Source organism: Lynx rufus, unplaced genomic scaffold, assembly GCF_022079265.1.
Source record: "Lynx rufus isolate CCGP_SWC_20201006 ecotype Redwood Valley unplaced genomic scaffold, mLynRuf1.p SCAF_4, whole genome shotgun sequence".
Classification (NCBI taxonomy): Eukaryota; Metazoa; Chordata; class Mammalia; order Carnivora; family Felidae; genus Lynx; species Lynx rufus.
Genome location: NW_025814856.1, coordinates 7,679,816 through 7,703,911, shown reverse-complemented (window position 1 = coordinate 7,703,911; position 24,096 = coordinate 7,679,816). Strand labels below are relative to the sequence as shown.

The window sequence follows — 24,096 nt, the reverse complement described above, 5'->3', positions numbered from 1 at the left end:
CCCTCCAGCCGGTACCCCTCTCTTTCCTCGTTTATAGTCCGTTCATTGATCCCCGGCCTTGGTCTTTGGCCCACGGAGCACCCCCGCAACCCCCTACGGTCTTCCCCGACATGGAGCCCTGGCCCCACCCTGCTCACCCCAGCTCCTCCCACCCCCAGGACCCTCACCTGGACAAGTTCTTCACTCTGGTGCACGTCCTGGAGGAAGGGGCCTTCCCGTTCCGCCTCAAGGACACTGTGCTGAGTGAGGGGACCGTGGAGCAGGAGCTGCGGGCCAGCCTAGCCGCACTGCGCCTCGCCAGCCCCCAGCCACTTGTTGCTTTCTCCCACCACGTGCTGGACAAGCTCGTGCATCTGGTCGTGCGGCCTCCAATCATTGGCGGCCAGATCGGTGAGCCCTCAGACCTCGGTTTCCCCATCTGGAAAAGGGCCCCCCAGTCCCCTGGTCCCGGGTGACTTCCTATAGCTCACCTTCCTTTCTGGCCTCAGTTTTCCTTTCTGAAAAGTGGCTCCCAACCCCCCGGGCCCAGAGCAGGTCGACTGTGACCCTTTGGTGGCCACACAACCCCTTGGAAAGGTGGGAGATAAGAGGTTCCTTGGGGGAGACAGGAGGCCCAGGGCTCTGGAACTTGACCTGTGCTCTGCCCGGCAGTGAACCTAGGTCGTGGGGCCTTCGAAGCAATGGCCCATGTGGTCAGCCTTGTCCACCGGAGCCTAGAGGCTGCCCAGGATGCCCGTGGTCACTGTCCGCTGCTGGCTGCCTATGTCCACTACGCCTTCCGACTGCCTGGCACCGAGCCCAACTTCCCAAGTGGTAAGTGTTGGTGGGAGGCCCTGGGGGGGCAGGAAATATCAGGGAGGAGAGCGTCCCAGTCAGAGGGAATGGCATGTGCAAAGGCCCAGCGGCTGTACAGGCCTTGGCAGGTTTGGGCAGCTTGCAAGAGAGGAGTTGTGGTCTCTGTTGCTTGACTGGTGGCTCATTCAGCCGGTCAACAAGCATCTTCAGTAGCTTGAGGCAGAGGCTCAGCTAGGCTGCCCAAGTTTGAACTCCCAGCTCCGCCTCCTACAAACCCTGTGACCTCTGGCAAGTGATTTCACTTCTCGGGGTCTGTTTTCCATTTGTAAAACGAGGATCATAAGGGCAACCCCATCATGGGGCTGCTGGTAATATTAAATGGTAGAGTGATCCATATAACACGGGTTCAATAAAGTTGGGTTCTTTTCTGTTTGCTAAGTAATTAGCAATAACCACGAACGCCTCTGAGCACTTCCTATGTGCAGGCACTGTTCTCAGTGTGTTTCAGTCTCCCCCAAATCACTATGAGGAGGCAGCCATTATCATACCCATAATCATACCCGTTTACAGGTGAGGATCCCTGGAGGCTCAGAAAGAAAGCAACCTCACCAAAGACGGCTGATTGGGAAGGGGCAGGGGGTCCGCGGGACATCGGGGGCAGGGGGCTGACCATATTCCCTCCATCCTCAGGGGCCCCTCCAGTGGCGGTGCAGGCTGCCACGCTGGCCCGTGGCCCTGGCCGCCCCGCTAGCCTCTACCTGGCTCGCTCTAAGAGCATCAGCAGCAGCAACCCGGACCTGGCCGTGGCCCCTGGCTCTGTGGACGACGAGGTCTCCCGCATCCTGGCCAGCAAGGTAGGGTGCGGGGACCCCAGGATCTCTAGCCTCAGTGGCCACTGCCGCCAGGTGGGCGGGTGGAGGATCTTAGTTTTGACAGAGGAACAGAGGACAGAAAACGCCAGACAACCAGCGTGGACGAAAGCTTGAGTCTGGGCGGCTGCACGGCTGGTCTGTGGCTGTCACAGCTTGGGAGCTGTGACTCAGACTTTGCCCTGGGCTCCATACTCCGAGGCTGACCCGAGGCTGGGCGGCTGGAGGTTGGCCTGCTTGAAAAAAGCAGCGTGTGCTTAGTGGAGCAGGTGCGTATGTGCGTGTACCCCATGCGCGTGTATGCACGAGTGCATATACTCACGTACCCCACGCATGTATGGGCCCGGGGCACATATATATGTGCGCTCCACGCACGTGTGTGCACAGGGAGCGTATGCGCGTGGACCCCACGCACGGACGTGCACACACGTTTTCCAGGGTTGCGCGTATGATCCAGGGCAGTGTTCACGCTTGGTGTTTCGTGCTGCTCTCCCTACCTTCTGCCCATGGATTCCACCTCCCACCCGTGTATCTCCAGGGTATCGACCGCTCACACTCCTGGGTGAATTCTGCTTATGCTCCAGGAGGCAGCAAGGCTGTGCTGCGACGGGCACCCCCTTACTGCGGGGCCGACCCCAGACAGGTGCCCTCCCTACCTGCCCCTGCACGTGTGTGACCCTCATCTCAGCATGAGCCCCTCCCACCTTCCTGGCTGTGGCCCACTAACCTAGGGGGGCTGCCTGAAGGAGGCGGCAGACCCCTTCTGCCTTTGCTCAGGGGCTGTAGTGTCAGTGTCGTAGGCATCACAGTCGTCTGAACCAGCCTTTTGCTGCCCTACAGACCACAGCCTCAGGCAGAGACAGAAGGGACCGGGCGGTATGCAAATAGCATGCAAAGGGTATGCAAAACCAGCCACTATAACCTCACTGCCTGCACTGCATGGCCTGTACATGTCCTCCTTAATCCACTCTGTTCAGGAGACTCAACTGTCCCCTTGATGTGGCAACCTGAATGATGCCAAAGGGCCAGGACTGACCCTCTGGGCTCTCCCATCCTGTTTCAGGCAGACGGCAGCTCCCTCCACTCTGTCCCTTCCCAGGGATGTGGTGCGGGGAGGGGCTTTGCCTTCAGACAGACCTGGGTCCTCAGCTCTGGGCCCGCCCTGGGCCCGGGGCTCCGAATTTTCAGATGTGGTAAAGACTCCGGGTAAAGTGTCCAGCTCCACGGTCTCGAGCCTGGGAACGAGTTAGGGCATCACAGGCAGGATCTTCTCGGGCTAGGTCTCGGCCCAGCCTGGCCCCCACGCTGCCAGATAGCCTTGGAGACAGACACCGACCGAACACACACACGAGTCTATGAGCGCAGGGTGTGAAAGCGGGGAAAAGAAACGAACAGAAGCGAGGCCACCAGCCTCCTCCTCTCTGTGGTCTGGGGGTGGGGTGGGGGGGGGAGCCTCTCCAGGGAGGTGACATTTTTGCCGGGACCTGAAGGGTGAGACGGAGCCAGTCAGCGAAGGGTGGGTGTTGCGGGTGGAGGAAAAGGCACATGCGAACGCTGGGACCGAGCTCAGAGCCCCTGGCCACGGAGAGCAGACCGCAGGGGGGGTTTCCCTGCACACTTGGCCCCAGACCTCGTTCCAGCTCCATGCCCATCACCCAGGCAACCTGCACTGAAGGCAGGCGGGGGCTGCTGGCAGCACGGACCTTGTAGACAGTCTTCTCCTGAGACTGCTGGAAATCTGGGTTCAAGGGCCCTGCCAGCCCCCTCCCAACATCTTTAACTGGGCCTCCCCCAATGCCCTCAGTTCTCTGGGGTGTCAGCTGGGCCTTGGAGACCATCTGGGAGGTGACAAGGTGTAGGAGGGTGTGCGCTCCAAGCAGGAGGGGACACTGAGTCTGGCCTTTGCCAGTGGGTGGCCCGTTTAGTGTGTTCTGAGGGGCCAGGGCCCTGCTGGGACTGTGGGAGCTGGGGGTCCCTCGAGTGCCGAGGCCCGTGCAGGTTCCAGGGGTGAGGCCGGCCCCATCTCCGGGCCTCCCTTCTTTGCCAGCGGCCTCACCTCCTGACCAGCAAAGGAGGAGGGGAGCGTGGGTCCCCATCCCCATTTCACAGATGGGGGCACCGAGGCCGTGCAAGGCTGCGAGCAAGGCTCAAACAGGGCCGGGCCTGGAACCCAGGGCTCTCGGCTGCTCCCGCTGCGCCTCACCAGCACCTCCTCTCATCTCTGTCCTGTTCTTTTCCTCTTCTGTCTCCTCTGTCCTCGCTTTGACCCCATGTCTATACTCCACTCCACTGTCTACACCCTCTCCTCCACCGCGGTGCCCTTCTCCATCCACCCCGACCTCCCCGAGTCTCTCGGACCGCACCCTCCCTCTTCTCCGTGTCCACCCCGCACCCCATTCCTTCTGCCGCCTTCGCCCATGCTGGGTGTGTGCCCGTGTCCCGTCCACCCTCGCCGACGGGCTCCTGTCCCCATTCTCGCCTCTCCCGTCCACCCTGCTGGGCACCGCCTTCTCTGTCTTCACTATGCTCCTCTTCCCCTCCGTCACCCACCTTTATCGTTGTTACCTCCGCTCTCGCATCCATGCCGCCTCGGCCCATCCACACGGACTCGCCTGTCCCCCGTCCATACCGCCTACATCCTCACTAACCCCCCCGGCCATCCCATCCTAGGCCATCGACTGCAGCTCTAGCCGAACTTCTTTCTACCTCGAGGGCTCCTCCTTGGCCCCACCGGCCACCCAGCCGAGACCCACTGTGCAGAAGGTAGTGGGAGGGAGGGGGCGGGTGACACAGCGTTGGCCCCAGAGCGCCTTGTCTCCCCCGAAGCCCAGCAGGGTCTAGAAGGCCCAGGGAAAGGGCATGCTGACTCCTTCTGCTCCCTCTCCTCCCGCATGGTCTCCGGCTACACTAACCCCAAGCCGTGCAGCTGCATCCCATCCCGGTCACGCCCCCTCCCCCCCACCCCGAGGAGGGAATGGGGCGGGCCCCTCAGCTCCCTGTGACCCTTGCCCCTGCCCCCAGCTGCTTCACGAGGAGCTGGCCCTGCAGTGGGTGGTCAGCGGCAGCGCCGTGCGAGAGACGGTCCTGCAGCATGCCTGGTTCTTCTTCCAGCTCATGGTGAGACACCCTCCGTCCTGCCCGAGGGACACCAGGGGAGGCCCTCTCCTCGGGAAGGAGCCCTCTGAGATTGCCCCCAAGACCCCTGGGAAATGGTCCCAAGAGACCCCCCACGCAGTGAGACAGGAGACACCGGAGGGGGATCTCTCCCCAGAGGGAGGCCCCCGGAAGCCCCCTTGGCAGAGAAAAGACCCCTCCCCACCTTCCCTGTGAGATTGTAGAGACCGCTGAGAGACCCCTAACGAGGGAGGAGACCCCTCGCTCTCAAGAGATCTCCCCGGAGAGAGAGGGAATCCCTTGTGATCAGACTTGAGCCTCTGCCCCCAAGCTCTTCTAGAGGTGCCAGGGGGGCCCTCAAACCCCACCCAGGTGGGCTCCCTCAAGTCCCACTTCACAAGTCTTACCTTCTGTCCCACCCCCATACTTAGCCCCAGGAGACCAACTCCAGCCCCGCCCGGGCTCCCTCAGCCTCCCCAACCCTGCCTAGGAGGCACTCAGGCCCCGCCCACTGCCAGCTCAATCCCCACCCAGGACCCCTTAGGGCCACCTCTAGCCCCTCCGCCTTGCTGCAAAAGTACCACTCCCAGCCCCTCGAGCCCTGCCCCCTTCTAGTGAGCCCCGCCCCCGGTCCGGTCCCCCAAGCCCCCCTCGGCTTTCGCCCCGCCCCCAGGTGAAAAGCATGGCCCTGCACCTGCTTCTGGGCCAGCGGCTGGACACGCCCCGCAAGCTTCGCTTCCCTGGGCGCTTCCTGGACGACATCGCGGCCCTTGTGGGCTCTGTGGGCCTGGAAGTCATCACCCGGGTATACAAGGTATGAGGGAAAGGGCCTCAGTGGGAGGGGTCTGCGAGAGGCCGCAGAGCGGGCCAGGCGGGGAACCACGAACCCCCTTTGCCAGATCAGTCTGTTCACTCAGCATCTATTTCTTGAGCACTAACTGTGGGCACAGCCCTGCGCTGGATGCTAGAGACACAGCAGTGGAACAAAACAGACCCAAATCTATGTGTTCGTGGAGCTGATGTTTCGAGGAGACTTGAGGGAGGGGAAGGAGCACTTTATGCCCTGTCTGGGGGAAGGGCCTTCCAGGCAGTAGAAACGGCGAGTGCAAAGGCCCTGAGGTAGGACCATGCCTGGGCTGTTAGGGGAGCAGTTAGGAGGTAAGTATGGCTGGAGTAGAGTGAGCAAAGGTAAGAATGGGAAGTTGATGAGGGTGGGAAGGCGATAGAACAGATCCATTAGCCCTTACTACAGTGCTGGAATACAGTAAGTGCTCGATAAATGGACATCGATGTTCTCAGACCTTGATGATTGTCCAGGACCTGGATCACTAATTCCGGTGTTAGGAGCTGGGCAGGCAATCATAGTAATGATAATAGTAGCAATATTGGGCATCTGAGTGCTTACTGTGTATCTTAAACACGTTAGATGAATCATAGTAAATTCTCCCAACTACCCCCGTGAAGTCAGTATTATTGTTGCCTCCGTTTTGCTGATGGGGAAACTGAGGCAGAGAATGACTGGTCACAAGCCGATACCACATAACTGAGAAGGGGCAGAATGGGGATTTGAACCCAAGCCACCTTCTCCAAAGCCCACGCCCTCACCACCTGGGGAGAGTGAGGCTTCTGATGGCCTAGAGGGCATGTACCCATTAGCTGTGGCCAGGACGCACGACTTTTAAGGAGAAATGGGACTTCTGGATTTGATAAGGAACGTTCCAGATTTTTGAACTGCTGGCCCAACCCAAGTCAGCCCTTGTGCAATCTCCCGCGACCTCTGGGCTGGTCTCAAAGTTCTCGACCTTGTTCCACTGGGGCCTCCCCAGGGGCTATCTTCCCAGGGGCTGACCCAGATTGTGAGGAAACGTCCCTCGGAAAGGGCTGCAGAGAACAGCAGCCCCGAGAGGCAGCATCGTCCCAGCTGCCAGGGAGGCATCAGTGATGGGCCCCAGTGGTTTCATTGCTTTATTTGACATTTTCTCGAGCACTGACTGTGTCAGGCTCAGCGCACAAGGAAGACCCAGTCTCTGTCCCCACCGTGGACTCGGAGCTAAGGCAGGTTTGTGTTTTGTGTTTTGGGGCTGCAGGAAAGTGAGGGCCACCGAGGCTACCTTGTGAAGCCACAGAGTGGCTCATGAGAGCACGAGGGCAGAGCAAGCATCAGCCAGGAGCAGCCTTCTTGCTGTTCCTCACATTTTCCAGGCACGTCCTGCCCCAGGGCCTTTGCACTTACTATGTTCTGGGCTCCGGATGCCTTTCTCCTCTTGGCTTTCTCTTGTCTTTGGGGCTTCTCTCGAAACAGCACCCTGTTCAGTCTCCTTCAGAGCACATGGGAGTATCTCCAAGTCTTCTATTTATTGTCTGCCTCCCCGCACCCAAGACTGTGAGTTGGACAAGCAGCAGGGACCATGTCTGTCTGGTTCGCAGGACTTGGCACATGGAAGATGCTCCCCGTATGCTTCCTAAAATGATTGCTGGGAGTGTACCAAGTAGGGCAGAGGTTAATGTGCCCAAACATAATCACAAGTGGTTTCAATGTGACCAAAGTTGATTTCTTTTTTTTTTTTTTAATTTTTTTTTTTTCAACGTTTATTTATTTTTGGGACAGAGAGAGACAGAGCATGAACGGGGGAGGGCAGAGAGAGAGGGAGACACAGAATCGGAAACAGGCTCCAGGCTCAGAGCCCGACGCGGGGCTCGAACTCACGGACCGCGAGATCGTGACCTGGCTGAAGTCGGACGCTTAACCGACTGCGCCACCCAGGCGCCCCCCAAAGTTGATTTCTGAGCATAGGTGGCTTGCAGGGGGTTCCACAGGGTGGGCCTGGCTGGCCATTGCGGTTCAACGTGGTACCTGCCCCATGATGTGTGACAAGGGGGTGGGAACAGGAGGACCTGTCCCTTCTGTTTAAGCGACCGTATCACTGCTTCCCAAACCCCTTTGGCCAGGATGTGGTCACATGGTTATCCCCAGCTACACGGGAGGCTGGGAAATGTAGTCTTTACCCAGCTCTGAACTCTGAAGAAGGATTCCAGTACTCTGAGAGGGGAGAGGATTTGAGGGGAGTCAGCAGCCAGTTTCTGCCATCCATATTGTGTTATTGAAATCGAATGAAAGGAAAAATAACAGGGTTCTTTGAAAAAAAAATTTTTTTTAACATTTATTTATTTTTGAGAGTGAGGAGGGGTGGAGGGGCAGAGAGAGGGGGACAGAGGATCCAAAGCAGGCGTCACACTGTGAGTGCAGAACCCGATGCAGGGCTCGAACCCATGAGAACCGTGGGATCATGACCTGAGCTGAGATCAAGAGTCTGAGCCACCCAGGCGTCCCTCTTTTTTTTTTTTTAAAATGACTTTATATATATATATATATATATATATATATATATATCTTTGTTAAAAATGTTTACTCGTTTTTGAGAGACAGGGTGTGAGCAGGGGAGGGACAGACAGGGAGACACAGAATCCGAAGCAGGATTCAGGCTCTGAGCTGTCAGCACAGAGCCTGATGCAGGGCTCGAACCCACGAACTGTGAGACCGTGACCTGAGCTGAAGTCAGAAGTTCAACTGACTGAGCCACCCAGGTGGCCCTTTTATATTTTATTTTTTAAAGTTAATTTGCTTACTTTTGAGGGAAAGAGAGAGGGAGTGGCAGAGAGAGAGGGGTAGAGAGAATCCCAGGGAGGCTCTGTGCTGTCAGTGCAGAGCCTGACGTGGGGCTCGAACTCACAAACTGTAAGACCACGACCTGAGCCGAAGTCGGGAGTCAGGCGCTTAACCCACTGAGCCACCCGGGTGCCCCGAAAACAGTGCTCTGAACAGAGTCCCGAGGAGTGTAGACACATAACCGTGGGGCCCGGAAGGGACAGTCAGAGGAGGACAACCAGGAGCCCAGAAATGAAGGCACGTCAAGAAGCCCCAAGGCCGTGGGGCAGTGAGGCGGGTCCTGGAGGTCCCTGGTGGCCGTGGTGAGAGCCAGGCCCAGTGTGGAGACTGAGGCCCGATGGGACACGTGGGCGCGGGCTGACAGACCCTGTGCCCCCAGGACGCGGAGCTGGCCGAGCGCCTCAACGCCAGCCTGGCCTTCTTCCTCAGCGATCTGCTGTCCCTGGCGGACCGAGGCTTCGTCTTCAGCCTGGTCCGAGCCCACTACAAGCAGGTAGGGGCGGGCCCGGCGGGAACAGCGCACCCGCGGGTGACAGGGCAGGGCGGTGGGTGTGGCGGGCCGAGCAACGTAACTCACCGACCCCCTACCCCGCAGGTGGCCACGCGGCTGCAGTCGGCCCCCAACCCGGCGTTGCTGCTGACCCTGCGCATGGACTTCACCCGCATCCTGTGCAGCCACGAGCACTACGTGACCCTCAACCTCCCCTGCTGCCCCCTGTCGCCTCCGGCCTCGCCCTCGCCCTCCGTATCCTCCACCACCTCCCAGGTGGGCTGGCCTCTCTTCTGGCTCCTCCCCTTGACCTGTGACCTCTCGCCTGAACCCGTCTTCTGTGGGTCCCTCAGTTGTCCGCTTCACAGTGGGCCGCTGCCCCGGGGGCCTGACCCCTTACCTCTGACCCTCCACCTCTGCCCCTCCTTCTTGCCAATTTCTCGGGAGGACCGGCTTCTCCTTTCTCACCCCTAAATCCTCGCTCTCAACCAGGGTTCCATTTGCTGTTTCTCAGACCTCTGACTCCAGGCCCTGACACCTCACACGTGGGTAACTCCAGTCGCTGGCCTCTGACCCTTGACCCCTGACCTCCTGCCATCCCCGCTTCCTCCTCCTCCTCCCCTCTGCAGAGCTCCACCTTCTCCAGCCAGGCCCCAGACCCCAAGGTGACCAGCATGTTCGAGCTGAGCGGGCCGTTCCGGCAGCAGCACTTTCTGGCTGGGCTCCTGCTGACGGAGCTGGCGCTGGCCCTGGAACCTGAGGCCGAGGGGTGAGCACAGGCCCCCCTCTGGCCCCCGGGGCTGGTGGAAAGGTCCAGGGGCCACGCCCACCCCATCCTGAGCTCCTCCCTCCGCGACAGGGCATCCCTGCTGCACAAGAAGGCCATCAGTGCCGTCCACAGTCTGCTCTGTGGCCATGACGCTGACCCCCGCTACACCGAGGCTGCCGTGAAGGCCCGTGTGGCCGAGCTGTACCTACCCCTGCTGTCACTCGCACGGGACACGCTGCCACGACTGCATGATTTTGCTGGTCAGTGGGCCGGGGGCAGGACGGGGTTACCCGATCCAGGGGCTGGGTGGATCCCTGCGAGCTCAGGTCAGGAAGGACGGGGATAGGGGAGGGGGGCGCAGGGTTAGGAATAAAAGCACGGGTGGTGGGGTCAGGGGAGGAGGTTCAAGTGCTGTCGTGGGGCCCAGGAAAGCCATCGGCCTCTCTGAGCCTGTTAAATGGGGACAGTGGTGGCCTCGGCCACTTCCTAAGGTTATGTGAAACTCTGGGGAGCGGCATACTGGGGCAGTCACCCCACTGTAAACGGGAGTCGTGACTCTAACATGATCTTCTAGGAAGAGAATACGAGGAGAGGAAGGTGGGGAGCATCGGGCGAGGGGGTGCTTGGAGCCCCACGTTCATTCATTCACTCGTCTTCCACATTCACTGGCACCTGGGGGACAGCGTATAGTTGGAAACACAGACTTAGGATTTCTGGGTTGAGCCCCTCTGTCGTTTGGGGGAAATTCTCAGTCTTCATCTCTTGAATTTTTTTTTTCTGCCTTCTTTTCTCGCCTCTCTCCTTCTGGGACTCCAATTACACGTACGTTCGACCTCTTGATCGCATCACATGTGTCCACTGTGCTCCGTTCTGTTTTCCATTCTGTTTGCAGTTGGGCAACTTTTCTGTTCACCTGTATTCAGGCTCTCTGCTTATCTCTTCTCTGGCTGCGTCCAGTCTTTTGAGTTTTCAGATGTTATCATTTTCGGCTGTAAAATGTCCATTTGATTTTTTTTCTTTTTTTGTAGATCCCAATTCTCGATTGTAATTTCCCAGCTTGGTAGCCGCGTTTGTCCGTCTTTTCTGCCACTTTATGGTTTAAAGTCCTTGTTTGCTAACTTCAACATTTGGTAGTGTGTGTGCCTGCTTCTGTTGTCTTTTTCTTCCTTGTCCATCATATTTTCTAGCCTCCTCCTTTGTCTTGTAATTCGTTATCGTATCCTGGACATTGTATGTAAAGGAAGCATCGTGACTGAAGCAATGTCCTTTTCCCAGTGAGGGCCCCTCTCTCCCTCTCTTAGGCAGATGGGATAATGGGCTGATCACCTCAATCTGGTCAGGAACCGAGCTAGGTTAAGCTGGGCTGGAGTGTTAGTTAAGCTCAGTTAATGTTCTAAGACTCTCTGGGGCGAGACCAGTTCTGTATTTGTCGGCAGCTCCTGTCTCTCGGATGAAGCTTTTTTTGAGAGGGGATATGAGGGCTACTCTTTGAAGATCATAGAGTTTGGAACCAGACTATTTAGCTTAAGATCCTAATTTACCTTGCTGCGTGACCCCAGGCAAGTGACATAATCGCTCTGTGCCTCAGTTTCCTCATCCATAAAGTGGGGATGATAAGAGTATTTGTGTTGCAGGGTTGTTTTGAAGATTAAGAGTTAATATTTTCAAAGTGCCTACAGTAGCATCTGGCACATCGGAGACTCTGTGTAAGTGCCAGTTGATGCTGTGGTAATAGCGGTGGCATTTATTATTGTTAATTATTATTATTATTACCGCCATTGTTGCCATCATCATCCTCCTCCTCGTAGTCAACGTTTACTATGCCCGAGGGCCAGGCCGCATTCTTTTTTTTTATTTTTAAAAAAAAAAAATTTTTTTTTTTTCAACGTTTATTTATTTTTGGGACAGAGAGAGACAGAGCATGAACGGGGGAGGGGCAGAGAGAGAGGGAGACACAGAGTCGGAAACAGGCTCCAGGCTCCGAGCCATCAGCCCAGAGCCCGACGCGGGGCTCGAACTCACGGACCGCGAGATCGTGACCTGGCTGAAGTCGGACGCTTAACCGACTGCGCCACCCAGGCGCCCCTCTTTTTTTTTTTTTTTTTTAATTTTTTTTTTTCAACGTTTATTTATTTTTGGGGCAGAGAGAGACAGAGCATGAACGGGGGAGGGGCAGAGAGAGAGGGAGACACAGAATCGGAAACAGGCTCCGGGCTCCGAGCCATCAGCCCGGAGCCCGACGCGGGGCTCGAACTCCCGGACCGCGAGATCGTGACCTGGCTGAAGTCGGACGCTTAGCCGACTGCGCCACCCAGGCGCCCCGAGGCCGCATTCTAAGTGTTGAGCATGTAGGAGCAGCCAAAGCAGATGGAGTTCAGGCCTTTGTGGATCCTACGAACAGTTGCGTGAGAAACGTGTCTAACGACAAGCATAAAAAGTGAGCTCTGAGAATAGATGACGGGGGACCTCAGCCTGGTCTGGGGGAGTGGTATCAGGGAAGGCTTCCCTGAGGAGGTGAACTTTGAGCGAGAATATGAGACAGAGACGGTACTTACCAAGGGTTCTTTCTTCTGTCCTCCTGCCCCTCCCCGCAGAGGGCCCAGGTCAACGGTCAAGACTGGCCTCGATGCTCGACTCAGACACAGAAGGGGAAGGGGACATCGGAGGCACCATCAACCCCTCAGTGGCCATGGCCATCGCTGGTGGCCCCCTAGCCCCTGGCTCCCGGGCTAGCATCTCCCAGGGCCCAGTGGCAGTGAGTATGGCACTGGTCCCCAGAGACACCCTCCAACCTGGTAATAGAAGTTATGTAATGATATACTGACAGGCCAGTTCTCATCTTAATTTGGAGGAAATGAAAATCAACTCCGCCCCTTCTGAACACCTTCTCCCCTATTTGGCCCCAGGCTTCTCGCTCAGGCTGCCCCCTCTCTGCCGAGTCCAGCCGGACCTTACTGGTGTGTGTGCTGTGGGTCCTGAAGAATGCTGAGCCAGCCCTCCTGCAGCGCTGGGCTGCTGACCTGGCCCTCCCTCAGCTGGGTCGTCTCTTGGACTTGCTGTACCTTTGCCTCGCTGCCTTTGAGTACAAGGTGTGGGGGTGGGAGTGGGCCGGGGGGTGGGGGACGGGCTGTATGAGGCAGGCTGAGTGTGTGTACAGGTCCCTGGGGTGCTGCGGGCGAGAGCGAAGGGGTGGACTGTCTTCATGCACAGCTTCCTGCAGGTTTGAGGGTAAAGGGGTGGACTGTTTCTGTGCTGAGCCAAAGAGAAAAGGGAGAATTGCCTTTGTGAATAGACCCTGGAAGGTGCCAAGACCTTTCAGTAAAGGGGAGAACTGTGTCTCCAAGCACAGGATCCTGGAGGTCAGAAAGGATGAATGAGTGGGACCAAGTAGCCCAGGTCCCACAGAAAAGGGCAGAGTCAACCGTGAACCCGTTCTCTGTCCTCACAGGGGAAAAAGGCCTTTGAGCGCATCAACAGTCTCACGTTCAAGAAGTCACTGGACATGAAGGCTCGTTTGGAGGAAGCCATCTTGGGCACTATTGGAGCACGACAGGAGATGGTCCGGCGGAGTCGTGGTGAGGGGGAAATGTGTCCTGTGCACGTCCCCACCAGCTGCTCCCAGCCTTTGTCTGAGGGACCCCAGGAGGGGGGCATCCCTACCTCCATGTCTGGCTCATTTTTCCCAGAAAAAAGCGTGTGCATCATCCCTGTGCACACGGGTGTCTGTGTTCCCTGTCTGTTCTCACATGTCCTTCATGTTTAACTATGTGTTCCCTTCTCATGCTTACGTGTCACCCAGTGTCCTCACGGGTTATCCCACACGTGTATCTTAATGCCTGAGCGCGTCTCCTCACGGTCACGTCTTTGTGTTTTCGCACATCCGTGAACATGCGCCTTGCGTGTCTCAGAGAGGAGTCCCTTTGGGAACCAGGAGAACGTCCGCTGGCGGAAGAGCATCACACACTGGAGACAGACCTCAGACCGTGTGGACAAGTGGGTGTGGGCAGGAAGTAGTTTGCTGGGGTCAGACCGGCTTCCAGAAAAACCGGTGTCCCTGGACCTCAGCCCCCAACCCCCTCCCGTCCCCTCCAGGACCAAGGATGAAATGGAACACGAGGCCTTGGTGGATGGGAACCTGGCGACCGAGGCAAGCCTGGTGGTTCTGGACACACTGGAGATCATCGTGCAGGTAGGGCTTGAGCCAGCGTCTCCCTGAACTCCGACCCCATCACCGTGCCTCGTGATCTCTGGCCATACAATCCCTCTCTTTCCCTGAGCCCGTAAGCCACTCAGTCCCTAACAGCTGGATTTCTGACCCCCTAGACGGTCATGCTGTCAGAGGCCCGGGAGAGCGTCTTAGGCGCAGTGCTTAAAGTTGTGCTCTACAGTCTGGGCAGTGCCCAGAGTGCCCTCTTCTTGCAGCACGGCCTGGCCACACAGCGAGCCCTGGTGTCCAAGGTAAGCCCCATTCGACGGTCACGGTTATCAGAGTAATAGTCACCGCCCGTTGGGCACCTGCCATGTGCTCAGCAACCCCATGGGACAGACCCTCCTTAGCCATGGTTTGCAGAGGAGGGAACTGAGGATCAGAGTGGCAGAGTCATTCACCCAGAGTCACACAGCAAGGGTGATTCCAAAGCCCACTGTGCTTGGCCAAAGCGGGCAGAACACAGATGCCCCTGCCACCACCCCCATCCGGGACCTTCCGTGCCAGAATGGGGAGGGGCCGACTAGTGTCTGTCTCGCCCTGGGGGACAGTTCCCAGAGCTGCTGTTCGAGGAGGACACAGAGCTGTGTGCCGATCTCTGCTTGAGGCTCCTGCGACACTGCGGCAGCCGCATCAGCACCATCCGCACGCACGCCAGCGCCTCGCTCTACCTCCTCATGCGCCAGAATTTCGAGATCGGCAACGTAAGTAGGAGGGGCAGGTAGGAGGTGTCAGTGCAGCAGATGGAGGGCAGGAGGGGGGACGGGTGACGCGGGCAGGTCAATAAGGCCCTGGGGATCAGAGTCCGAGGCCTCACAGCTCTTCCTCCCGGGCTCCTCTCAGAACTTTGCCCGCGTGAAGATGCAAGTGACCATGTCGCTCTCGTCCCTGGTGGGGACGACACAGAGCTTCAGTGAAGAGCACCTGAGACGGTCACTGAAGACCATCCTCACCTATGCGGAGGAGGACGTGGGGCTGCGGGACAGCACCTTCGCGGAGCAGGTGACCCCGCCCCCGCCACGCCCCCGCCACGCCCCCGCCACGCCCTCCTCAGCCTGTGCTTCGCCCTGCCTGCTTGCCCGGCACGCTTGGTGGCTTCTCCACGCCCTCACTGGCCCCTGGCCATTCCCCGGCTCCAGGTCCAGGACCTGATGTTCAACCTGCACATGATCCTGACGGACACGGTGAAGATGAAGGAGCATCAGGAGGACCCGGAGATGCTCATCGATCTCATGTACAGGTGAGGCGGGCCAGGCGGGACCTGCGGCCGTTCTCCCGCACAGACAGGTGATGGGGGAGTAGATGGTGACAGCGACAGGTGGGCAGACAGGTAAGGGGAGGCCAGGTAAGTGCACGGGGAAAAGGGTGCCAGGTGAACACACACTGGACGGCGACAGATGAGAATAAGGACAAGTGAAGGGGACAGGTGGGAGGGACAGGTGAGGTACCAACCGGTGACGATGGGTCAGGAAAGAAGTGATTTGGAGGAGAGGTGAGGGGTTTGGCTAGAAATTGGGGAGTGGGTGGGGCGCCCGGGGGGCTCAGTCGGTTAAGCGTCTGACTTCGGCTCAGGTCATGATCTCATGGTTCATGGGTTCAAGCCCCGCGTCGGGCTCTGTGCTGACGGCTTAGAGCCTGGAGCCTGCTTCAGATCCCGTGTCTCCCTCTCTCTCTGCCCCTCCCCCGCTGGCACTATGTCTCTCTCTGTCTCTCAAAAATGAATAAATGTTAAAAATTTTTGAACCAAATAAAAAGAAATTGGGGAGTAGGAGACGGGAAACAGGTGATGGAGACGGAAGGCAGGGTGCAGACGGGATGGACGGGCCTGGAGGACAGTGACATGGTTCTCGAGCAAGGGGAATGGGGGAGCAGGGCGTGGCTTAAGATTAAGCAGGTGAGGCCATTGGCTGGTCGGTGGGAGACAAGTAGAAGGACACATGAGAAAAGAGATGAGCAGATCAATAGGTGAGGAGGCCCCACGTAAATGGGGGTCTGGCCGAGGAGCCTGGCTGGTGAGAGGCGCAGATGGCTGGGGTAACAAGCAAAGGGGGTGGACAAGTGAGGGATAGGCAGTGGGGACAGGGCAAGTGCCCCACCTCCTCACCCCCGCCTGCCACCCCCATGCATGCCAGGATTGCCCGCGGCTACCAGGGCTCCCCCGACCTGCGGCTCACGTGGTTGCAGAACATGGCAGGGAAACATGCAGAGCTGGGCAACCACGCGGAGGCCGCCCAGTGCATGGTGCACGCGGCCGCCCTGGTGGCCGAGTACCTCGCCCTGCTGGAGGACAGCCGCTACCTGCCCGTGGGCTGCGTCTCGTTCCAGGTGAGCTGCCCGGGGGGACAGGTTGGCGGTGGGGGGCGGTGGCACCCGTGGGGTGGGGCCGGGGCCTAACGCCGCCTCCTACCACAGAACATCTCATCCAACGTGCTAGAGGAATCGGCCATCTCCGACGACATCCTGTCGCCTGACGAGGAGGGCTTCTGTTCCGGGAAGCACTTCACGGAGCTGGGGCTGGTGGGACTGCTGGAGCAGGCGGCAGCCTACTTCACCATGGTGAGGCCTGCGGCCGGCCGCGGGACCTGGGGCTCGGGCCGGGGTGGCGCCATCAGATCCGCCATCAGATCTGCTCCCGGAGACTCACGGCGGAGCTGCTGCCTGGTCCCTTTCTGGGCAGGGGATTTGCAGAGGACAACCGGGACCTTCACCAGCTCACGTTACCTGCCACTCTCCCTGTAAAACCCTTGACAACGAGGCCTGGACGTAGTAAGCCTTCGATACATTCAGCCGCTATTAAAATTTTTTTTTTTATTATAGAAAATTTCAAGCACGCCTAAAAGGAAAAAATTGGACCATCGCCCCCATACCCAGCACTCAAATCCAACAACCACCAGTATTTACTCTCTTGTTTCATCTTCTCTTTGCCTCTAGTGTTTTTGTTTTGTTTTTTTGGTTTTGATGGAGTATTTTGGTTTTTTTTTGTTTTTGTTTTTTTTATTTTTTTTTTAATGTTTATTTTTGAGAGACAGAGAGAGATCGCAAACAAGGGAGGGGCAGAGAGAGAGAGAGAGAGAGAGAGACGGAGACACTGAATCCAAAGCGGGCTCCAGGCTCCGAGCCATCAGCACAGAACCCGATGCAGGGCTCGAACTCACAGACTGCGAGATCATGACCTGAGCCGAAGTCAGACGCTTAACCAACTGAGCCACCCAGGCGCCCCAAGATCTGAATTTTCACAAATTGCTTGATGAAACCCACACAACTACTCAGCTAGTTTTTTTTTTTATTGTTTTCTTGTTTTTAAACCTTAGTGTAGTCCAAGGACCAGCAGCATGGGTATCACCCGGGGGCTTGTTATAAATGCAGAGTCCTGGGTCCCCCAAACCCTCTGAACCCTACATTCTTACAAGATCTCAGAGATTCTGTGTGTGTTGGAGTTGGAGAAGTTCCAGCTTTAAACAAACCCTCCCCATCACACCATCACACACACAAGTACCTCCCTGTGCAGACTCGTTGATGAAACCCTGGTATACAACTCAAGTTGTGCATGACCAGATTAATGGGAATTCTTTTTTTTTTTTTTTTTCAAAAAAATTTTTTAATTAAAAAAAAATTTTTTTTAACGTTTATTTATTTTTGAGACAGAGACAGAGCATGAACAGGGGAGGGGCAGAGAGAGAGGGAGACACAGAATCTGAAACGGGCTCCAGGCTCTGAGCCGTCAGCACAGAGCCCGACGCGGGGCTCGAACTCACGGACCGTGAGATCGTGACCTGAGCCAAAGTCGGATGCTTAACCGACTGAGCCACCCAGGCGCCCCTCAAAAAAATTTCTAACATTTATTTTTGAAAGAGAGAGACAGAGTGTGAGTGGGGGAGGGGCAGAGAGAGAGAGACAGAATTCAAAGCAGGCTCCAGGCTCTGAGCTGTCAGCACGGAGCCTGATGCAGGGCTCAAACTCACAAACCATGAGATCATGACCTGAGCCAGTCAGACGCTTAACCAACTGAGCCACCCAAGTGCCCCATAAACAGGAATTCTGTAATACCAGTCCATGCTTGGATGTTCCTGATGATCTCAAGACAATTTTTTTTTTTTTTTTGCACTTGGTTTGTTCGAATCACGATCCATTTATAAGATCCACGATGGCTGTGACTGACAAGTCTCTTAAGGCTCTTTGAATCAAAGAAAGAAAACAAAAACAAAAAACGGCATCAGTTCCCCAATTTTTACAGTAAGGGTTTTTAATGTTTTCTTTGATAGGTTGAGGCTCAGGCATTGTATTTCCCACGGTCGTAAAAAGGTTTTCTCCCAGCTTGCTTGCTTGCATGAAAGCAATTGTTTCTTTTTCCTGCATTTCATTTGTTGGAGATGTGGGCTTTGTTTCAAGGAATTTTCTTTCTAAATTTTTTTAATTTTTTTTTAATGTTTATTTATTATTGAGAGAGGGACAGACAGAGTGTGAATTTGGGAGGGGCAGAGACAGAGGGAGACACAGAATCCGAAACAGGCTCCAGGCTCCCAGCTGTCAACAGAGTCCAACGCGGGGCTTGAACTCACGAACCGTGAGATCATGACCTGAGCTGAGGTCGGACGCTTAACCGACTGAACCACCCACGCACCCCTGTTCCAAGGGGTTTTCTGGCCTGAACAAGGCCGGCTGTGTCCCCATGGTGTTGCTTTACTTGTTCCTCTGTCCCCACGTTTCTGGGAACTGGTGATGAGGTCTGGAGTCCCGCTCAGATTCAGAGTCAGGTTTTTCCGGTGAGATCTATTTTCTGGGCTGCCAGACCCCTAGTGGGGTTTTCCCTATTGTCATTTTGTTAAAGGCTCAAACAAAAGCCTCAGGGGAATAAACCAGACGGTACACGCAGACCTCTCACAGTTGGCCAGGAAACTTCCCAGGGTTTCTGCTAGCTTCATGGTGGCACCGGCTGTGGGTGAGGGGCCCTTCGGGAGCGGTGGTGACCACATGCCAAGAGGCAGCTGGGGGTGGAGGTCTTGGGTACTAGGCCAGAAGGGCTGGTGTTCAGGTCCTGGCCCTGGGGAGTTGTGTCTCTGAGTTTTCGTTTTCTCTCTGCGAAATTAAAAAAAAAAAAAAAGTCTCCTCCCCCCAGTGAAGGAACATGGGTAAAGCGCAGATGTATACAGCATACAGTATACAGATAGATATACTGGTCTATCCTAAGCATGGTAGAGAGCACGGAGGGGTCTATGGGGGCCAAGTGGAAAGACTGGTGTCCCATCTGGGGTGGGGTGTCAGGGTGGCCTCCCTGGAGGAGGTGATAAAAGACGGAGCCCTGGAGGACCGGTAGTAGCACAGCGGGTGGGCTTTTCCAGGCTGGAGAGAAAACTAGGGAGGGTGCTGGGAATCCTGATGTGCCCCACCCCCTAGGGCGGGCTCTATGAGGCAGTGAACGAGGTCTACAAGACCCTCATCCCCATCCTGGAAGCCCACCGAGACTACAAGAAGCTGGCTGCCGTGCACGGCAAACTGCAGGAGGCCTTCACCAAGATCATGCACCAGGTGGGTCGGGATGCCCTCCCAGACCCTGCCCTTGGCCCCAGCTCCCACCCCCACCACGGCTCAGCTGACTCTGACCCTTCTCTCTCCGACAGAGCTCTGGCTGGGAGGTGAGTCCGCCCAGTGGCCACCTGCCTCTGGGGCCCCCATGATGGCTGGTCAGCAGGGGTCAGGGACCACCAGGGGGTGCTGGAGGAACATGGCCGCTTGGCCGCAGGGGCTGGTGCTCAGTAGGTGATGACGCACCCTCCACTTCTTCCCCCCGCCCCCCCCTTCCGTCCCTCAGGTCCCCCTCCCTGCCCTAGATCCCGAGGGCAGCCTGTGACTCACCCAGCTGGGACCTCTCCAGAGACACCCCTCCCTCGGGCAGGGCCAGCTTGGTCACTGCCTGTAAGGGGGGGTGCTCTGACTCCCTCCTTGTCTGTCTCTGTATTTCTCTTTGTCTCTGTCTCTTGGTCCCTTTCCCTGTCTCTTTCTCTCTCCCTGTCTTGCTCAACACTCTCTGTCAGTCTCTTCGGATCCGTCTGTCTCTGTCTCCCCAGCTTCCCCCAGGATCTCTGCTCCCCATTGCCATTTAGTGCTCCCCCTCTCCCGCCTCTCCCCCACTTGGGTCTATTTTTAGGCATCTCTTAGTTTGGGGAGAATTTTCTGGCCAAAGAAGGCAGGAACCCAGAGCCAAGATGGGAGGGCTGGGTGGGGGCCGGGTGGGACAGGCAAGTCCCAGATCTCTGGTCTCTGCCCAAAGAATGGCACACGCGGGGCAGCATAGACTGGGACCCTGGAGCTTGGGGGCTCTTACCTCTGACCTCTCCCATGACAATGTCTCTCCCTTCCCTACCAATACCCTTGTGCCCGCCCCACCCTGCCCGGATCGACCTTGGTGAGTGAACACAGAGCTACGCCCTTTCTTTCTGGTAGAGGGTAGTATGCCTGGTGGTGGGGATTGGGGGGGGGGGGTGACCTGGAACAAGGGAGCCAGGGCTTCTGTCCCAGAGGGCTATGCATCCCCTCAGCCACTCAAGCATTTATCAAGCACCTGCTGTATACCCAGCGCTGTAGGCATTGAGGACACAGCTGTACTCAACAGAGCCCTAGCAACAGAGCCCTAATCCTAATTTCATATTGAGATCCAGACTCTGAAGAAGTGCTTGGGCGAGGAAAATCGGGGACCAGGGGCTTGTGTTAAATGAGAACAAAGATTTGGGGGAGGCAGGAGATAAAGGTCGGGGACAAAGAGGGTGTGAGCTGCTGGCGGTCGTCAGGGACCATACCCCAATATTCTCAGGGTCCCCCCAACTGTGCCTGTGACTTCCTGTTCGTGGGCTCCCCCTGCCCATGCCCACCTCTTCTGCATGTGGGGCAAGGGGGACCTCCAGAGGGGCCTCCTGGGCCACAGCTCCCCTTCTTCCAGACGCAGCGTGTGTTCGGGACGTATTTCCGTGTGGGCTTCTATGGTGCCCGCTTCGGCGACCTGGATGAGCAGGAGTTTGTGTATAAAGAGCCGTCCATCACGAAGCTGGCTGAGATTTCACACCGGCTGGAGGCACGTCCCAGCGGTAGGGGGTAGACGGGCATTGGGCTGCCCTGGGCGGAGTGGGGGCTGCTCCTCTGTGGCCCCAAGTCAGCCCCGTGTCCCCAGGAGTTCTACACGGAGAGGTTTGGGGAGGACGTGGTCGAGATTGTCAAAGATTCGAACCCCGTGGACAAGACCAAGCTTGACCCACAGAAGGTGAGGACTCCTGACCATCCCAGGGTCTCCCGTATCCAGGGAGGCAAACTTCAGAGCGTATCTCCCTTGGGGACCCCAAATCCTGTTCCTTGGGAGAGCCTCAAACCTCGAGACGTGAGATGTGGGACCCCCCCCCCAGATTTCAAGCTCCCAGACCCAAGGAGGTCCAAATCCCCTTTCTCCAGGGATGGGGTCCTGCAGGGAGGATGTGTGTGTACTGGGGCCGTGGGAGCCTCATTCCTGAGCCCTGCGTCCCAGGCTTACATCCAGATCACTTACGTGGAACCGCACTTCGACACCTACGAGCTCAAGGACCGGGTGACTTACTTCGACCGCAACTACGGGCTGCGCACCTTCCTGTTCTGCACGCCCTTCACGCCTGACGGGCGCGCGCATGGGGACCTGCCAGAGCAGCACAAGCGCAAGACCCTGCTCAGCACAGACCACGCCTTCCCCTACATCAAGACCCGGATCCGCGTGTGCCACCGCGAGGAGGTGGGCGGGGCCCCAGGGAGGGCAGGCGCCGCGACCCAAGGCCAAGGGAGGCCCAGGACCCCCAGACCCAGGTCGGGGAGGTGAGAGGACCCTACGCTCCTATGCCTGGACACCAGTCAGACTCCAGCCTCTGCTTCCAGACCCAGCCAGCCTGAGGCTGGCCCACCACCCACCCCGAGTCCTCAGGGCCAGACACAGGCAGCTGAGACCAGACCCCCCCCCCCCCCGCCCGCCCCCACCCTGCCAGATCCAGGCCGGCAGAAGTCCCCCCACACACTGTTCATTTCACAGCCTCTGGGACCGCCTCCCCGCCCCCCCAGCAGGGGTCCAGGCTGCCCCGGGCCGCCTCGGGTCAGGACCTCTTCAGGCCCCAGCCAGTGCCTGCCATTCCCCTCCCCCCACAGACAGTGCTGACACCCGTGGAGGTGGCCATCGAAGACATGCAGAAGAAGACACGGGAGCTGGCCTTCGCCACCGAGCAGGACCCGCCCGACGCCAAGATGCTGCAGATGGTGCTTCAGGGCTCTGTGGGGCCCACTGTGAACCAGGTACAGCCAGTGGGGCCTGCAGGCTGCCCGAAGCACCCCAGGGGCCGTGCAGACACCCTCATGAGCCCCTCTGCCCCCCGCAGGGGCCCCTGGAGGTGGCCCAGGTGTTCTTGGCGGAGATCCCGGAAGACCCCAAACTCTTCAGGCATCATAACAAGCTGCGGCTCTGTTTCAAGGACTTCTGCAAGAAGTAGGCCTGCCCCCCGCGCCCCCCACCACCCCCATCACGGCTCTGCCTTCCTGACCCCACACAGCCTCTCTGTATCCCTGATGCCCCTTATGGAGCTCCCGCCTCTCTAAGTGCCCTCCGCCTATCAGACTCCCACTGTAGCTCCTGGCCCCACCCCCGGACTGCCCCCCACCTCCAGGCTTGCTTTCTCCCGGGGCGTCATCTCCTGCCATCTCTCTCTCTCAGGTGTGAGGACGCCCTGCGGAAGAACAAGGCCCTGATAGGGCCAGACCAGAAGGAGTACCACCGAGAGCTGGAGCGGAACTACTGTCGCCTGCGGGAGGCTCTGCAGCCCCTGCTCACCCAGCGCCTGCCCCAGCTGCTGGCGCCTCCCACGGCAGGCCTCAGGTGCCCGGCCCCCGCCCCCGACCACAGAGAGAGGGCAGAGGCAGGCACAGATGGGCGCTGCCATACAGGCGCGTGTCACCCCACGCGCGCGTCAGTGTGCACGCTCACAGCTTTGCACAAACGTGCAACTCTGTGGACGTGCATGCATGCCGGGCGGGCTCTGGGCAGCCACTTCACATCCCGGCTGGGGCATCTCCCAGACGTGGGACTTCGCCTTTCTGAGCCTCCATTTCCACGTCTGTAAAATGGGCACAATTCCTATCTTCGGTGGTAGATTCCAAGAGAGAATCTGTGACTTTAGAGAAGGACGGGAGAGGCTGATGAGCACTCGGGAGTTGGGAGCCCTCTGGCCACGTTAACCCACCTCATTCTTCCCCCAGGAACTCCTTGAACAGAGCAAGTTTCCGGAAGGCCGACCTCTGAGCCTGCGAGGCCTGAAGCCAGGCCCAGAAGAACCAGCACCCTGGCCTCCACCGTCCGTGCCTTTCCCCCACTGCACACTGACTGGGCTGTGGGGTGATCAATTTGCACACGGGGCTGGGCCCTCTGTTCCTCTGTTCCCATCTGTGTGCACTGATGCTCCTTACCTTTTCTAATTTAAAATGGTTTTCATAAGCAGCCTGTTTGATGTGGATCCTGGGAGCTGGGTCATGTCCGCACGCCCTGATCTTTGACAGACTCTGAGAACTCACTGGGTGCCTGGAGCACAGCAGTGACAAACAGGCAAATTCCTGCCCTTGTGGAGCTGTCATTCTAGTAGAGGAGTCGACACACAAATGACAATGTCACGTGCCCATGGGGAATAATAGTAACGTTAGTGAAACCCTTGCAGAGTACTCAGCCCAGCCCTAAAGGGCGCCGAGATAGATACTGCCCCATTTATGGGCCCTTTTGCCTGAGGGGCCTCCTTCAGGCCCCGACCTCCTGGTTAGTGAATCTTCTCAATGCCATTATCCGGTAGGAAGCATTTTTAACCCCGTTTTACAGCTGGGGAAACTGAGGCACCAAGCAGTTAAAGGCTGCTTAGCCTGCCGTTAAAGGCTGCTAAGCCAGGCCTGGCTTAGCCGGAGGCTGTGCAGCCTCGCACTGACCCAGCCCCACTCCCCACCGCGCGGCCGTCACGCCACCCTGTACCAGGCCTGTGCTGGGCCGCTTCCAGCCTTGGGCCGGCTGGGGGAGGGGTGACCTCCCGCCGCCACCGCCGCCGCCCGCGCCCTCCCGGAGCTGGGCCCCGGCCAGTCCCGCCCCCCGCGGCGCCCAGCTGCAGCGGTGGGGAGGACCCTGCCCTGGGGACTCCGGGAGGAGGGGCGAGA

At 57.9% G+C, this 24,096-nt stretch overlaps 1 protein-coding gene across 1 annotated transcript in view; it reads left to right on the top strand.

Annotated features, from left to right (window-relative positions):
* DOCK6 (dedicator of cytokinesis 6) overlaps positions 1–23,388 on the top strand; it is a 44,270-nt gene extending 20,882 nt beyond the window's left edge. The window contains exons 21-50 of the mRNA XM_047094545.1: positions 159–390; positions 652–813; positions 1,486–1,649; positions 4,335–4,427; positions 4,686–4,781; positions 5,452–5,592; positions 8,825–8,938; positions 9,041–9,211; positions 9,565–9,704; positions 9,795–9,964; positions 12,299–12,459; positions 12,611–12,793; positions 13,153–13,279; positions 13,613–13,697; positions 13,797–13,893; positions 14,028–14,162; positions 14,463–14,615; positions 14,755–14,913; positions 15,051–15,151; positions 16,044–16,236; positions 16,324–16,467; positions 19,306–19,437; positions 19,530–19,544; positions 20,852–20,977; positions 21,074–21,163; positions 21,422–21,658; positions 22,063–22,206; positions 22,290–22,396; positions 22,622–22,783; positions 23,164–23,388. Of these exons, the coding sequence (XP_046950501.1) occupies positions 159–390; positions 652–813; positions 1,486–1,649; positions 4,335–4,427; positions 4,686–4,781; positions 5,452–5,592; positions 8,825–8,938; positions 9,041–9,211; positions 9,565–9,704; positions 9,795–9,964; positions 12,299–12,459; positions 12,611–12,793; positions 13,153–13,279; positions 13,613–13,697; positions 13,797–13,893; positions 14,028–14,162; positions 14,463–14,615; positions 14,755–14,913; positions 15,051–15,151; positions 16,044–16,236; positions 16,324–16,467; positions 19,306–19,437; positions 19,530–19,544; positions 20,852–20,977; positions 21,074–21,163; positions 21,422–21,658; positions 22,063–22,206; positions 22,290–22,396; positions 22,622–22,783; positions 23,164–23,206 (4,077 nt within the window). The 3' untranslated portion in view covers positions 23,207–23,388. The remainder of the gene's footprint in view (positions 1–158; positions 391–651; positions 814–1,485; positions 1,650–4,334; positions 4,428–4,685; positions 4,782–5,451; positions 5,593–8,824; positions 8,939–9,040; positions 9,212–9,564; positions 9,705–9,794; positions 9,965–12,298; positions 12,460–12,610; positions 12,794–13,152; positions 13,280–13,612; positions 13,698–13,796; positions 13,894–14,027; positions 14,163–14,462; positions 14,616–14,754; positions 14,914–15,050; positions 15,152–16,043; positions 16,237–16,323; positions 16,468–19,305; positions 19,438–19,529; positions 19,545–20,851; positions 20,978–21,073; positions 21,164–21,421; positions 21,659–22,062; positions 22,207–22,289; positions 22,397–22,621; positions 22,784–23,163) is intronic.
* Positions 23,389–24,096: the final 708 nt, after the last annotated feature.